Source organism: Melanaphis sacchari, unplaced genomic scaffold, assembly GCF_002803265.2.
Source record: "Melanaphis sacchari strain LSU unplaced genomic scaffold, SCAv2.0 Contig2_pilon_pilon, whole genome shotgun sequence".
Classification (NCBI taxonomy): Eukaryota; Metazoa; Arthropoda; class Insecta; order Hemiptera; family Aphididae; genus Melanaphis; species Melanaphis sacchari.
Genome location: NW_020271173.1, coordinates 5,847,806 through 5,863,039, shown reverse-complemented (window position 1 = coordinate 5,863,039; position 15,234 = coordinate 5,847,806). Strand labels below are relative to the sequence as shown.

The 15,234-nt window shown below is 28.6% G+C and overlaps 2 protein-coding genes across 3 annotated transcripts in view; one reads left to right on the top strand and one right to left on the bottom strand.

Annotated features, from left to right (window-relative positions):
• The window catches only part of LOC112596121 (discoidin domain-containing receptor 2-like), a 212,128-nt gene that overhangs the window by 11,274 nt on the left and 185,620 nt on the right, over nucleotides 1-15,234 (top strand). The window lies entirely within an intron of this gene.
• On the bottom strand, nucleotides 7,848-10,157 carry LOC112596123 (piggyBac transposable element-derived protein 3-like). Its single transcript, XM_025341622.1, has 2 exons — nucleotides 9,930-10,157; nucleotides 7,848-9,725 (listed from the first exon to the last, which is right to left on the bottom strand). Exons 1-2 carry the CDS (start codon nucleotides 9,944-9,946, stop codon nucleotides 7,895-7,897), a joined length of 1,848 nt encoding a protein of 615 aa, XP_025197407.1. The 5' UTR covers nucleotides 9,947-10,157; the 3' UTR covers nucleotides 7,848-7,894.

Sequence of the window (15,234 nt, the reverse complement as noted above, 5' to 3'; positions counted from 1 at the left end):
ATCGCAAGTAGTAGCGTTGTTGCTGCGGCTGCTGAACGCCAATTGACTTTCCACATCACTGCAAAAAATATTCAAACGTAAAACGATACGACTGAACAAAAAACCGAACAAACAAAAAAGTAGACATAATAGAACGAAATAAAGTTCAGTGAAATTACAGGGTGATTCGTCAAGCATGCTCACGCAGATTATTCCCTTTGTAATACTTTTATTTAAATTATGATTTTCGGATTTTTAAGCATACTTAAGGATATTTAAATACTAAGAATTTTTATCATTCGAGGAGTGTCCTATAACGGTACAATTTTTTTTTTTTTTTAATGAGAACGCCATTTTTTTCTTTAAATTGTTGGCAAATAAATTTTATGAAAATGTTGACGTATCTAAATCAAAAATAAGTTTTTTAATATTTAACTTTGTTTTCTAAGTACTATATGTTTAGAATATATTAATTATAATATATTTTTGTAAAATTATATAAATTTTTATACCTATACTCTTTCAAATTTTCATTTAAATAGTGGATGCATCAAAATTATCGAAAAAAAAGTCATCTGCTTAACATTTTACACTAAAGATAGTTAGATCTCATTTTATAAAAAAAAGTATTCCTCACCACAAAATACTCCTTAAATTTAAATAATTGAACACGCGGTTTTCAAGTATCCTATTTAAATTTCCGAAAATAAGCATTTGACGATATCGTTAAAACAATAAATGGTTAAGAGAATGCTTGAAAAATCCCTCTGTGTAAAAATATATGAAAATCAACGTTCTAGACTGCGTTTAGTTTTTTCTTTCCAATATTATTTTACGTATTATGTCACTAATGCATAATATCTGTGTATGGTGACATTCTATTGTTGTAAATGTATGGCCTTTGTGTTCGAACTGAGTAGATGAGTAAAATATGTTTTCGACATTCTGTTGAACGTTTGGACGTGATACAAGAGGTCGTGTTCATTGATGATTCCAAATTATGGTTAGTACAACATTAATTTTTCAGAAAAATCTTGTATTCATTTGTTGATTTTTAATACGTGTATGTCGTACACTTAAGTCTGAATAATTTATTAAAACCAAATATAATCGATTTTAAAAATATTAAAAATCAAAATAAACTTGTTAAAATAGAATTTAATAATTTTAAAACTATTCGTTCTCAATTTTTTTAATGAATTCTGAATATCTATAATATTATATATTCTACTCTGTTTTTAAGACACAATACAGAAATCGATCACGCGATTAAAATAAACGTTATGAGAATTTTAGGTACTTTTTATTTAAATTAGGGAAACAGCTGTGAAAATGGCAAATGGCCTTAAAAAGTTTTATTTTTTGAACTTAATTACTTACTGGATCAAATATATAATAAATAAGGTTAATTTTTGAAACTTTCACTCTTCAGAATATTCCCTATCTTTATACGTTTCTTGTACGCTCTAAACCTGAAATACCGGACCAATATATTATTAAATATTATGTTATACTCGTATTAAAATTAAGTTTCAATGAAAAATAACTAAATTTTATTGATAAATAAATATATATGAAGTTATACAGAGCCACAGAGGTAAGTAGATACAAGATTAAATTTTATATTATTATATAATTTATCAAAGATGAAACAAATAAAAATCGATAACAAGTAATAACGCTTATTATTGAACTAGTATAATTGCATTTTATAATTATGTGTCAATGTTTAATACTTAATTAATAATTTAAAATTCATTATTTTTTTAAATTATTATTGTGAATTATTGGATAAATTGTTTATAGCACAACATCATAAATTTCACTAAAATATCTTCGTAAAATCTGTTTTATTTCTGCATAAAGACATTTTTACGATCGATTTATTACTAAAGTTGTTTGACAATTTTAAAAATTATTTATAATTAATATTTATTTATGATAGTACATTTTTATTAATTAATATAATTATAACTTTTTTTTTTTATTTTAATTTAATGATTTAAAATTTATTTGTGGAAATATATAATTAGTTATACTTTTGATGTTCGTGAAAACACACTTGCAGAATAACTTTTTTTGAATTTTAAAATATATTTTTATATGTATGTAATACGTAGTATTTAAGATATGATATTTTCTTATTATCACATAAGTAACGTATATTATATTTTCTTAAGTAGTTTCACCGACGACAGTGTAGTTAAATATTTAAATAATAATACATATGTATATGTATAAGCAGCCACACACTAGTTACAAAGTGAATTAACAATTATGTTTTGAACACTAACACAAAATCGATATAGTTACGGTATATGCGTTTTACTTAAATTAACTTCATTCGATCACTTCATACTACATTGCACACAAATTGAAATGTATAAATCTTTTGTATGTTATTTTTCAAGTGAAGTAAAAATAATTTAATGTCGAACCGAAAAAAGTGCAGTCGGAAAATCACGTACGCGAGGAAACATCAAATTCGAACATTTGTTACTTATTTGATATTACTGAGAATTGGAATTTCTTAAGGCGAGAGGAGATAGTTTTTTATGATCTAAAATGACAATAACATTATAATAATTTTCATAATGTTAAAATATATGATCGGTGCTATTACTAATCTAGAATAAAACGTTTTTTTTATCAGTTTTTTGTATATACATAATAATATAAATGATAATAATACGATATTTCATTATTATTTGTTTCAATATATTTTATTTTTATACAATAATAAAATGTCTATTATTTGAGCATTTTTTGGTAAAATATAATATTTTAGTATTTTATTTATTTTCAAAACAAAAAAGTGTTATTATACATAGATTCTAAATTAAAGTAAAACTTGTAAATTTCAACAGGTACAACGTTGTTTCTACATTTATCTATACTAACTATAGAAATATACAATATTTAATTAAAAATAATTAAATGCATTAAATAATGATGACAAATTAATAGTTAACTGTTATTTGAAGGTATTCATTTAACTATTACAGTTTATACCATGAACCAGGGATTGCATTTGAAAAAAAAAATTATGTCATACGTTATTTATAATTAAAATGTTAGGTATATATATTTTGAGTTTATCGTTATTCAGAATTAAAACGTTATTCAATTTTTGCGTTTATCGTTATTCGGAATTAAAATTTTTAATATATTTCATAATATATAACCATTAAATTATTGGAAATTAATTATTTTTTAAATGATATACTATAATATGTATAATATAACGTTTTGCGTTATGTTTTTTTTTTTTTTTATGATATATCATATATTTTGTTAATCGTTATGTTTTATTTTGTTCTATTTAATTATTTATGTTTATCGTCTTCCGTTATATAATTACGTTTACAAATTTCAATCATTTTTTGTTAAATATAACGTTATTATAACATTTGAAAGTCCTGTCATGAACTCGATATTTGAAAAAAAATAAATTAATAAAATAATAAATGCTGTAAAAAATGTATAAGGTTTATTATTTTTTTTACTTGATACGTTGATAATTTATTATTTAAATTAAACATGAACTATAAAATTCTATGTTATAATCGAAATTAAATATCGATCCATTTTTGGAACTCCTCATTACTGTGAACAATAAAGTTTCACTACAAAATCCAGTATTTTAATATTACATGTTTTAAAAATATACAATAATATAACGTTATAAATTTTTATTTTTCTATGCGCTGGAAGAATTAAAAATGAGGATAGAGTAATATAACAAGCCTGTTGTATCGATTTGTAATAAACCAATAGTGTTTATTCCTCGGTTGGATATTAAAATTAGAGTGGACAACATTGCAAACAGTAAGGTAAAATACTACGGTCTTATAAGTTATAAATTATAACTCATAATATATTATGACGTGTAATATACACACACTTCACGTGTCAACAAAATATTTCATCAGAGAATCGTTACTGATATCACGCAAGTCTATAATCATTATCGCGTTGCTAATATTTCTTTGATTCATTGATCAAAACTAATCAATGATAATATCGACGAATAGTTATATTATTTTCAGATGTGATTATAGATTATAAAACCATAATAATATTGACATAGAATGACGATGGGGAAGGATGAATTTGAAACCAACTTTTACACAATTATAGAGTATAGTTATTATTACAATGGATATATAATATTTGAAGTATTTATTTAGATACCTACGTAAACATACTACATACCATAAAGTTACAAATAAGAATAAAGAATTAAGTGATTTTTAATAATATTTAAAACAATAACCAATATAATTTAATCGTAAAATGTAGTTAATATATTCAAAATAATATATATATATATATATTAAAATAAAGTAATTAATAAAACAATTAATATTAAAATTAACAGTACCTAATAAATTGTATTCATCAAGTATTCTGATTCTCTGGATGATGCGTACCTATGAATGCATGGGCGCCCATTGGGGGGGGAGGCAAGACTGGGCACTTGCCCCCCCCCCCCTGAAAAAAATATTACCACAATATTACCTTATTACCGAGGCATATTATTTGTTGAAATCACTTTTAAGATATGAAATAAATATAAAAATATACTCATTGTTATCGTATATTAACATCATAAATAGGTCGTATTCTGTAGTCTGTATAACCTATACGTAAAATAATTTATCGCAGATAATTTGTGGTAAATCTATAAAGATCACGATATAGGTACTACAAATATTTTAACCTAACGCAAACAAGGATACTTTCATTCAGGATGTCATTAATATGTTTGGTATAAAACGAAGAAATTTACAGTTCTTATTTACTGATACCGAATAATATACTTAATTTTATTATTTTATTTTTATTTTTTTTATATACTTATTAAAATTATTATTTATTTATTTATTTATTTATTTATTCGTATGGCAATTATTATATTAATACACACTATATATATACAAATAAAAATATAACATGCATGTATAGTGTATACATTTATATGTGAAAAATAACATTAAATCTTTATTATCTTACATTCGAAATTTTTTTTATTTTGACCCCCCCTAAAATATTACCTATAGGCGCCCATGTATGCATGATATATACGCTAAAAATCTAAAAACCATTGCTATATAATATTGCACAACAGTGCAGACCACAACTGTGCTGTTCAAAACAATAATTAGTTTTTTAAAGTAAATGCTGGGTTCTAAATTCAATATTTAAAAAAATTATATTGTTCTAAATTGTTTTTAACATTTTATACTAATTTCTAGGATAGAAATATATTGTACGAACTTATCATTCTATCTGAAACAATTATCCACTGTTTAATGCGACATGATAATAAACCCAAAACTCGAGGGAGCGGGGTGACTCGCCCTTCTCTTTTTTCACTGGTTGCAGATTGATTGTTATCAAAAAAAAAAAAAAAAATCTAAAAAAAAATCTTGGCGTTTTAAAAATAAAAATAAAAAAAAAACGCCACATAAACACATTTGCTATACCTACTCTAAACAGTTCAAGCAACGAATATTGTAAATATCCAAACGACCCAAAAACCAGGAGTAAAATCCACTGTGTACGTACACACTCGGGTTATATATTTTTATTATTACGCCCATACGGGCGTCTATTATACTCGTGCGGGGCATATATACGTATTCACGGCAATATTATTATAATGTATAGGTACCTACACTATACGTATATAATGCGAACAGTATGTATATATATGCGTATGTGTGTGTATGTGTGCATTGTACTGCAATCACAAAAGCTCAAGAGCATACAAACGTATTGCCGTATAGGTATACACTATTATTATTATTATTATATGTACGACGACTTATTGACGTCTCCGATCACGTCGGTGGTATGCGTTCTACTTAAACACGCACACAGTACGTATAACAATATCCTATGCACTATACGCACTTTGCACACACTGCACACGCATAGGGGTGTGTACTACATATTATACGCGAGTATAATTTAATATTTTTCTCGCCGTTATCCCATCCAAATGTACGTTATTTCATCGTCTGTACTCGGAAGTATATAATATACATCAATGCATCACGTAGATATAATATTATAATACCTATGTGCACCGGAAACGTACACATAATAAATATAATATTGTCCCGGAATAATATGGGGCGATTTATTATTACGTCGGCAAATGTGCATCAAATGCGTTGGATGTTTATGCGATTACATGTTTTGTTGTTCGTTACTATCACTCGAAAAGTTGGATATTATAGACTTTATTTTTTATTTTTTTTTTTTTAATTAGTTTTGAACAATTTGATATTCATACTTTGGTCTTTAAGAAGACGCCGCATCCGCATGTCTTACACACGTACGACGTAATGAATTTCCGTTCACCAGTTTCAATAGTGTGCTTTTAGTTTTGATATTAGTGTAAATTGACATATTATCAAACTTTTAGTCAAGAACATTATCTGTGTTTTATCGTTGGTTTTTACGATATTTTCATTTTTAAGTAAGTTATGAGTATGAAAAATATAAGTATTTGAAAATTCTTATAACTCATAAGACGACGTTTGTTAAGTCATGTTTGATCGAACGTCCTAAATGAAGATACATATTATATTATTCGTTATCAATGAGAATTTGTTTTTACATACACCCAGTTACCCAATCATTTGTGAAAAATTATTTTTTAATATAATTGTAAATGTTTATAATACCATAAACTCATAGGTATTATTGTTGCAGCTGATATTTTACTATTATATATATATTGTTTTCATAAAAACGACTCTCTAAGGTCAAATCTGAAATTACCTATAATATGGATTTACCCGATTTACTGGAAAATTGATTATATCTATATTGCTATGATGGTCGGATAGTACCAAGATACCATTACAATTATGCCACGAGAGTTTCTAGAGCATAAATGCATTTTTTTTTTTTTTTTTTAGTAGCGTAGTTCATAATAAAACTTAATTTTGTAAAAATATATTGTTATCGACATTATAAAATTCTGAGTAAATATTTTTGTGTGATATTTTTATATTACATTATAAGTTATATAATATGGTTCAATTTACAGTTTTTATAAGAGCGCATACGTTTTTTAATTCTTCGTAATTTTGAATTAATCAAAAATTTTGTATTTTTGTATAGTAGTATTAAATTCTAAAAAAATGTATTCATTTATTTAGAAAATTGATGATATTTTTATTGAAATTTCAGTGTCAAATACAAACTAAAACATTTCTATGTGTATATTTTCCACGTAAAAAAACATAATATTACATCATCACATTACTTTGTAGACGTTTCTTGAATTAAGTGTTATTATTCGTCGTATCTATATTAGAATTTCTTACATTTTTCATATTTTTATAATTTATTGCTGTTTTAGATGTAATAATAAAATTTCATTATAAATACGTAGATCACCAATTTGTTTAACATATTTTTGTTTTTTTTTCTTTAATTTTATATTTCGATCCATTTAAAAACATTTTTTTTTTAGCAAATATCTAAATGTACATGTATAATTATTTAAACCTATCAATAAACAATTATTAACACAACACATTTTCGTGAGATTTATGTTTTTTAACCCATTAAGTCCGGAATTTTTTTTTTTTTTAATTTGAAGTTGATTTTGATTAAAAGGTCACCTTACGTACTTATATAATAATTGTCTATAATTTTTTTTTTTTTTTTTTACCCCGTTTTTAAGATAAGTTCCGTGACCATATGGTAACGCTAGAAGTATATACTACCTATTTTAAAATCATCATATTTTTTTTACAAATAAATATCGTTATAGTAGGTATACAATTTCAACAACCAATTATTATTGACGAAATCAATTGTATTATTTTAACAATGATTGCATAATTATAATTATAAATATTACATTAAAACTGAATAGTTGTAATCAAATTTATTTTTTATGGAAGTTCACGAAACAATCTATACATAGTCCAACGTCACATTTGACACACATTGTCCGTCCTACTGATTTACAGCCATCTTTTGCACACCTCCTTCTTTTCTTCTCTTGAGTATATGAAACTAAGTGGTCCATACGATCATATCTAATATCATCGGAAATACGACTGTCGGATGATGACAGAGATCTTGAAGGTCTCCCTGCACCTATTCGAGCTATACCATATCTTTGTAAATATGTTTGAACTAATTCACGGCGGAAATCCAATTGAGTAATTTGTTTAGAGTTAGCTTTTTTGTACAAAGTCCAACTGTTGTTCATTGGAATTTCCAATAGCCAAGTAAAAATTGGCCACCACCATTTTTTACCTCTCACCCCAATTCTATAAGTGGCTATGTTTTGATCCATCTGATCAGTTCCGCCCATATACTGGTTATATTGCGCAACAAGATTGGGGCGACTTACATTTATATGTTTTTTATGTTTTTGTGAATATCTTTTTACACTAGATACTTTTTCGGTGCCGACATCAGTGGAAGCCATTGTAACAACTGCATTATCCATCCACCTAACCAACAAAATACCCTCATTTTTTTCTATTGCGGTTTCAAAACTTCCGCGTTCTTTTTTTGAAAATTTTTTTTTGTCGGTCAAAGGACAATTTTTTGGTATTCTATTCTGTCGGATAGTACCAATCGCTGAGTAACCCAGATATTTGAAATAATTAAAAACATTTATCCCAGTAAATAAGTTATCCATGTACAATGAGTAAGGTAATTTTTTTTTAGAATTGGGTAAGTCTTCAAGCATTAAAATAAGAGGTGATACTGCCTTTCCAAATATAGAATTATATTTTTCGTTTTCACGAGGATCTTTGCCTTGATACAATTCAAAATTTACAAGATAACCGTCATTCGTATTTACACACCACATTTTGTAACCAAATCGTATTGGTTTACCTCTAATAAATTGCTTACATCCATGCTTACCAAAGTACTTCACCATTGATTCGTCATAAGCAAGATGTTTTTGAGGTACAAAATTTTCTAAGCACTTATTTTTTATCATATTCATAAGAGGTCTAATTTTCCAAGCCTTATCTTTAGCATCAATTTGTGTATTATCAGCACAATGAATAAAGCGACATATTTGCAAAAATCTATCACGGCGCATTGCATTACAGACAGCCTCATTTTTCATATCATCCATAGAGTCCCAAAACGACTTTTTTGAAGGTAATTTATTGTATCCACTAAGGTATAAAATACTAATAAAACATCGAATTTCGTCATGTGTTATATGTGGATCTGGACAATTTAAAAAAAGTGCATAACGCCTAGTTTCATCCACAAGATAATTAATTATGTCGTAATCCAAAAAAGTTTCAAAAATGTCTACAATAGATAAGTTTTTGTAACTTGAAAAATCAGGCTCAGGAAAGTTCTTTTGAAGCTCTTCAAAATCTCCCCCTTTTATCCACGTAAAAGATTTCTTACCAGTTTTTATTTTTTTCATCCACTCATCTATACTTTTCGTGCTTACGTGTTTATATTGTTCACTCGATGTCACAGATTTACTGCTCAAAATGTTTTCTAGACCAATATTATCATCACCAATACCGCCGTACCTCTTATTATTGGCTAATTTAATTTCTGCTTTAGATCGTAATTGGCGTGCTGATAAGTTGTCTACTTCACCATTGTTTTCATCCCCGGAATCTTCATCAGTTTGTACACATGGTTCAGGTGGTTCGATATATATCTCGTCTGCATCTATGTCATTGTACAAAATGTCTAACGCCTCAGACAGCGAAAATCCAGTTCTGTTGAAAAAATTTAAATTATATGTAGTACTTGCGCCTAGCGTTACCATACGGTAACATCAAACTTTTAACTTTCATAACTTATTCAATATTGAATAATATCACACTTTATTAAGTTAATATTAATCCCTATAGTATACTGAATACGCATAAATAAAAAATTATAGTTGATTCATATATTTAAAATATATATAATTTACTTACTCGAAATTGATATCCATGTTCTACGAAATAATTTTCAAACTAAATTGAATTTCTTGATAAATATTTAATGTCAACATATAATAAAGATATCTGTGTGTAAAATTAATCACCGGGTCATTATCAACGATATGAACGACGTTGGAACTGGATAATCCCATAAGTTTAAAAATAGCATGCATTCAAACATGACTATAATTGTGTTACCATACGGTTACGCTAGGCCTTAATGGGTTAATAAAGAATAGTACTCGTAATTTTAATACGCACAGATGAATACAATGATATTTTTTCATATTTGTCATTTGTTTATGATTTTTACTTGTATACAAGTAATTTCAATTTGAGGCTTCTGAGTCCATTTTTACTGGGAAATGAAGCTCGATAATGAAAATTAATTAATTAATAGATTAGTAATAACGTTGTTTTTTTTTTGTTTTTTTATTAAGCCAAAATTGGACTCTAATATACATATAAATTGAAAAATGATTTTAGTTTATGAACAACAACAACAAAAAAAAAAAACGTTTAAAATTGTGTAAGTAATCAAAAGTTTTACACACATTAAATATATTTGTACAATATGTGTATACGGTTATAATTATTAATAGTGTTAGCTAGAATTTATCAGCAGAACTTTTTTCATCTCGCTATAACAATGAACTCAGCAGTCTCAAATACTTAATACTTATGTATAAATATATTTATTTTTTTGAAAAAAAGTTGCTTCATTTTATGATTTATGACTTTCATTATTTTGTATAGATTACCTGTTATAGCTTATCTATTTCGCCGTAAGTATGATAGATCTTTTTAAACTTCATTTTCTTTGTTATCTTAAAGTAGTTGCACGAGAATATCATATCGCTGGAAATAGATGGGCCTCATGATTTTTTTAGAGTGAAACATGTGTGAATTTACACTATACCTAATATTATATAGACACACAATGCGTTTATGATGAAACTTACAAATGAAAGCTCGTAACATCTCTACATGCATACCATAATTCAATCAGCGATATTTTTTTGTGGAATCTGAAATATTTTTTAATAAGTAAAAAAAAAATAGTAAATATGAATTATTTCTATATTTCTATAAACGACTATAAAAATTATTTTCGTTAAAAACCACAAATAAGTGCAATTTCGACCGTTAAAAATCATATATTCCTCATATATCTATTAGGATAAATATATTTTACTTACCATATTGTAATATTATAATATATATAACTACATTCATGAAATTCCAATTTAAAAACAAAACTAAATTAATAATTAACTACGTGTGTTGCTTAACAATAATATTTTTTATTAAATCTATAATCTAAATACTTGAGAAATAAACTTCAGATATTTTATTCCAATAGTGTTTAAGGTTGTATGATATATTTTTAATTTAACTCATTCTTCCACAATACTGTAGAATGATATACATAAAGTGTAAAATACATAAATATAGTGCATCCAAATATAACTAATACGTATGATATTTGTACCGTTGCATTGTGAGTTTTGAAATTGTGTGTTCATTATTCGTTAATTGCATCGATTTATTTAAACCATCTGAATTTTATACTTACATATTTTTCACTGGTAAATTTATCATGAATTAAATAAATATATACATTAATAGCACCAGTATACCATTACGAAAACACGATCGATTCACATATTATTATAGATTATTGTATTAGGATAATATTAGAGAATAATATAGAATTTGGTATCTATAATTTGTTTCGATATTTTACTTTAATAGACGATTATACTTAACAGCAAAACAATACTATATGTACCCCAGACATACGCATACAAAATAAAATATCTGTAATATATAATATGTGTATCGCCGTATCGGTACATCCTGAGTAGTTAAGTAGGTAGCAATGATAGCTAAGCGACGACGACGGCCTTAAAGCGCGCGGTCGATTTGATTTCACTATTGTATCTATTCTGCTCCCTGAGGTCGCAGTCCGCCACCGTCAATGATTCCTTTGCCACCACTCGTCTTGTGTCTTATATTGTATATATATTTACGACCAGTTGTAATACAATTTTGACCGGTAATATCAACAACGGTTATTACGATTCTTACATAACTCGCGCGCCATACACGACACCGGAGTGGTAGGTGCGTGGGTGGGTGGTTATTGGGTAGGCGGGTACACTATATTGCTGAGGAACAAGATTGAGGGTGCGTAGGACTATAAAATAGGAGTCGGAAGAGTAGGAAAGGCAATATTGTGCGAGGAATTCCGTATTACGTAACAGCAGCGGCCATAGGACGTGACCATTGCGCTCAATTTGACCAGATTTGTTGTATTGCCAGCTCCGACTCGGCCGTTACGTACCTGATAAAATATTGTATGTGCGTGCGTGTGCTGTGGTGTTATACTACGCATATGACAGCCGCCGCGTCGTATTACGGCAATCGCTTTGACTGCAATACGAACCGTGTACACAACGTAGTAAGTACGTGTACGAACTCGGTACGGAGATAAAATTTAACGCGCGCCATATGCGCATATGACGTGTAAGTATATATACACTACACGGCATAATATAATATATCGTTTATACGTAATTCGATGTGTATAAGACGCGCCACCCGTCGTCCTGCTTGATGCCGAAAGCATACGTTATTATACTATATTGTGGATTACGAGACGGCCGAGAGTCCACGCGCGGCATGGGAAGGGAAAAGAAAAAGAGCCAAAACCAAAAAAAGAGATAGGTAGAGGTAAGGTGCGGAAACCCCGCATACGTATTCGGTACACAAATTATCTCGAGAAAACCGTACGCTTTCTTTTGGACTCGCTCATCGGATTCCGAGGATTTAACGAAATTTTAATGGAGACGGAACAGCGACGAGACGCTAAATAAAAAATATAAAAATCCACAGACATACGCATCTATATACGTTTTAGGGAGAAAAAAAATTGCCGCTGGGTAGTGTAGAGACCCTATCAGCTACAAAGTTTTCGAACACACGTATTATAACAGTTCCCGCGGGCGCCCTAAACCGCTACTACGCTACAACACTATATATATATATATATATATATATATATATATATAACATAGTACTAGTGTTCCGTTGCTACCGCTTCTGCTGCTTCAACTACTGCAGCCATTTTCTGTTACCGACCACTTCCGGCAGTGCTACCGCGGTCGCGGTATTTATATTATGAATATCAGCTGATTCTCGTCGTCCCGATGTCACGTCGATGCGAAAAACTCGCGATCGTGATTTTATTCACTCCACGTTCCCGCGTTCAATTTAAAACACTATATTCAGCACTCAACACGCCGCCACAGTAGTTTCAATATAATATGCATAAGCCATACACTGCCCGTCATTGGGAACTCATAAACCTCGTCGGAAACGCATACGCGTGTAACAAAATGTAACGACATTAAATAATTATATAATATTAATAAAATACTAAAACTTCCGAACGCTGATTAAACACAACAGTGTTATGCGCGAGTTTGGAGCGTGCGTCGCTCTTATTTACGGTCACGCGTGTTTTGTATCGATAAAAACATTCAGAGATTCGAATTATTTTCAATTTATTATTAATTATTTTTGTCGTCATATTCGCCCGGGTCATGAAGTATATGTGTAGTTGGCTTAACGATTTTAACTTCCATTTCGGATTCACGGCCAAAACGGAATAACGACACGTCGGCATGGGAATTTATTCTACAAACGAAGGGTATATTTTCGATTGAAATTCTTACGAATTTATTACTATTTGTTTAAGTAACCTATCTACGATGTAGTCATATTTTTCTAACCGATTTGATAATTGATTGACCTATTAGTATAATGCACGATTGCAGTGAGTATAGGATGTTGTATAATATTATTTTGTATTATAAAATCATCATTATTATTACAAAAACCGTGATATAAATATCATTAACCCACTTACGTCCGATAAAAACATATAACTTTTCATTTTTTTATCATAATAATGAAACAAATATAATATTCCTTATTACTTCCAAAAAGTTTCCTTTCAAAATTTAACATTGCCAAATTTTATTTTTAGTAAGTTATATTTATTATGATTACCGGTTAAAACTTTTGTCTGAAATATTCCTCTGCGGATTTCATATTATAAGTTCCACCACTGTATATAATATAATAAATATGCATATAAAATGTACATAATACATAATATAAATTCTGATGAAATTCTCGCGATGTTTCTTTTGAAAGCGATTTTTAATGTTAATCTATTATAGCGTTAAACTCATCGAATAACTATTGTTTTGTTCACCCTTGGAAATTTAGAATAAATACCGATCGATCTGTTTTGACTAAAGTTTATATCCATACATCTGTTGATAAATTAAAACTAACAAAATGTAATTTTCTTGAGTAATAATATACTTTCTGTTCACACCTTTATATTTATAGTCGTTTGTAAACCATAATGATGTGCATACTTTAATGACGTGTACGCAATAATATTATGTATTCTCCACAACTGAAATTTTACACGAAGAGACATTTTTTTCGTGGCAGAGAAACGATAATTACTTTTACGCCTTCACCGGAAATAATTGAAAAAAAGAAGACATTAAATAAGGAAACCTCATTTCGCGTACCTCTAAACAGTCTAAACGTAAATCCGTACTTAGTACCATTTCCATTTTTTTCTCTTGCACTATACATACACGAGTTATGACGTCAGGAGGGTATGTACATATAGCTGTAGTATAAAAACTAGCGAAAAGCCCATTTTTCAGTTAAACGCACACGGCTTTTGAATGTGGATATTATTTTTACGAATCGTCTAGAGTTTTAAAGTTTTGCGAAAACCCATTACCCGTGTGTTTGGCAGTGGTGTGTGTGCGTTTTTTTTTTTTTTTGTTTTGCCTAGTTCCAAAACGCCACCCAATATATACGTGTATATATGTATTATATATATTATATATATTTATATGAAGAGAACGAAATTGAAAACCACTATACCCACTTGAAACAAGAAAAATCATTATTTCTTCTAACAATGTTTCCGTCTTTCTTATGACCTTCCACACCTCGGCGACCGGGTCTATAATATCAACAGTTGCCTCTTTTCGTCGTTGTCGTATAGTCGTCGACGCCTTCGTCTACCTGTGCTGCAATGCCTTCGAAGCACAGTAATTTCGTGTAAGGCGACTAGTAATAGGAAAAAGGATGTACAGCGTCGGCGAGGAAGGTACATGTATTATCGGTGAGAAGGGATGGTACGACCTACAGAGTTTTCTGATGCGAGTGTGGAAATGGCGTTGAACGTTCATAAATC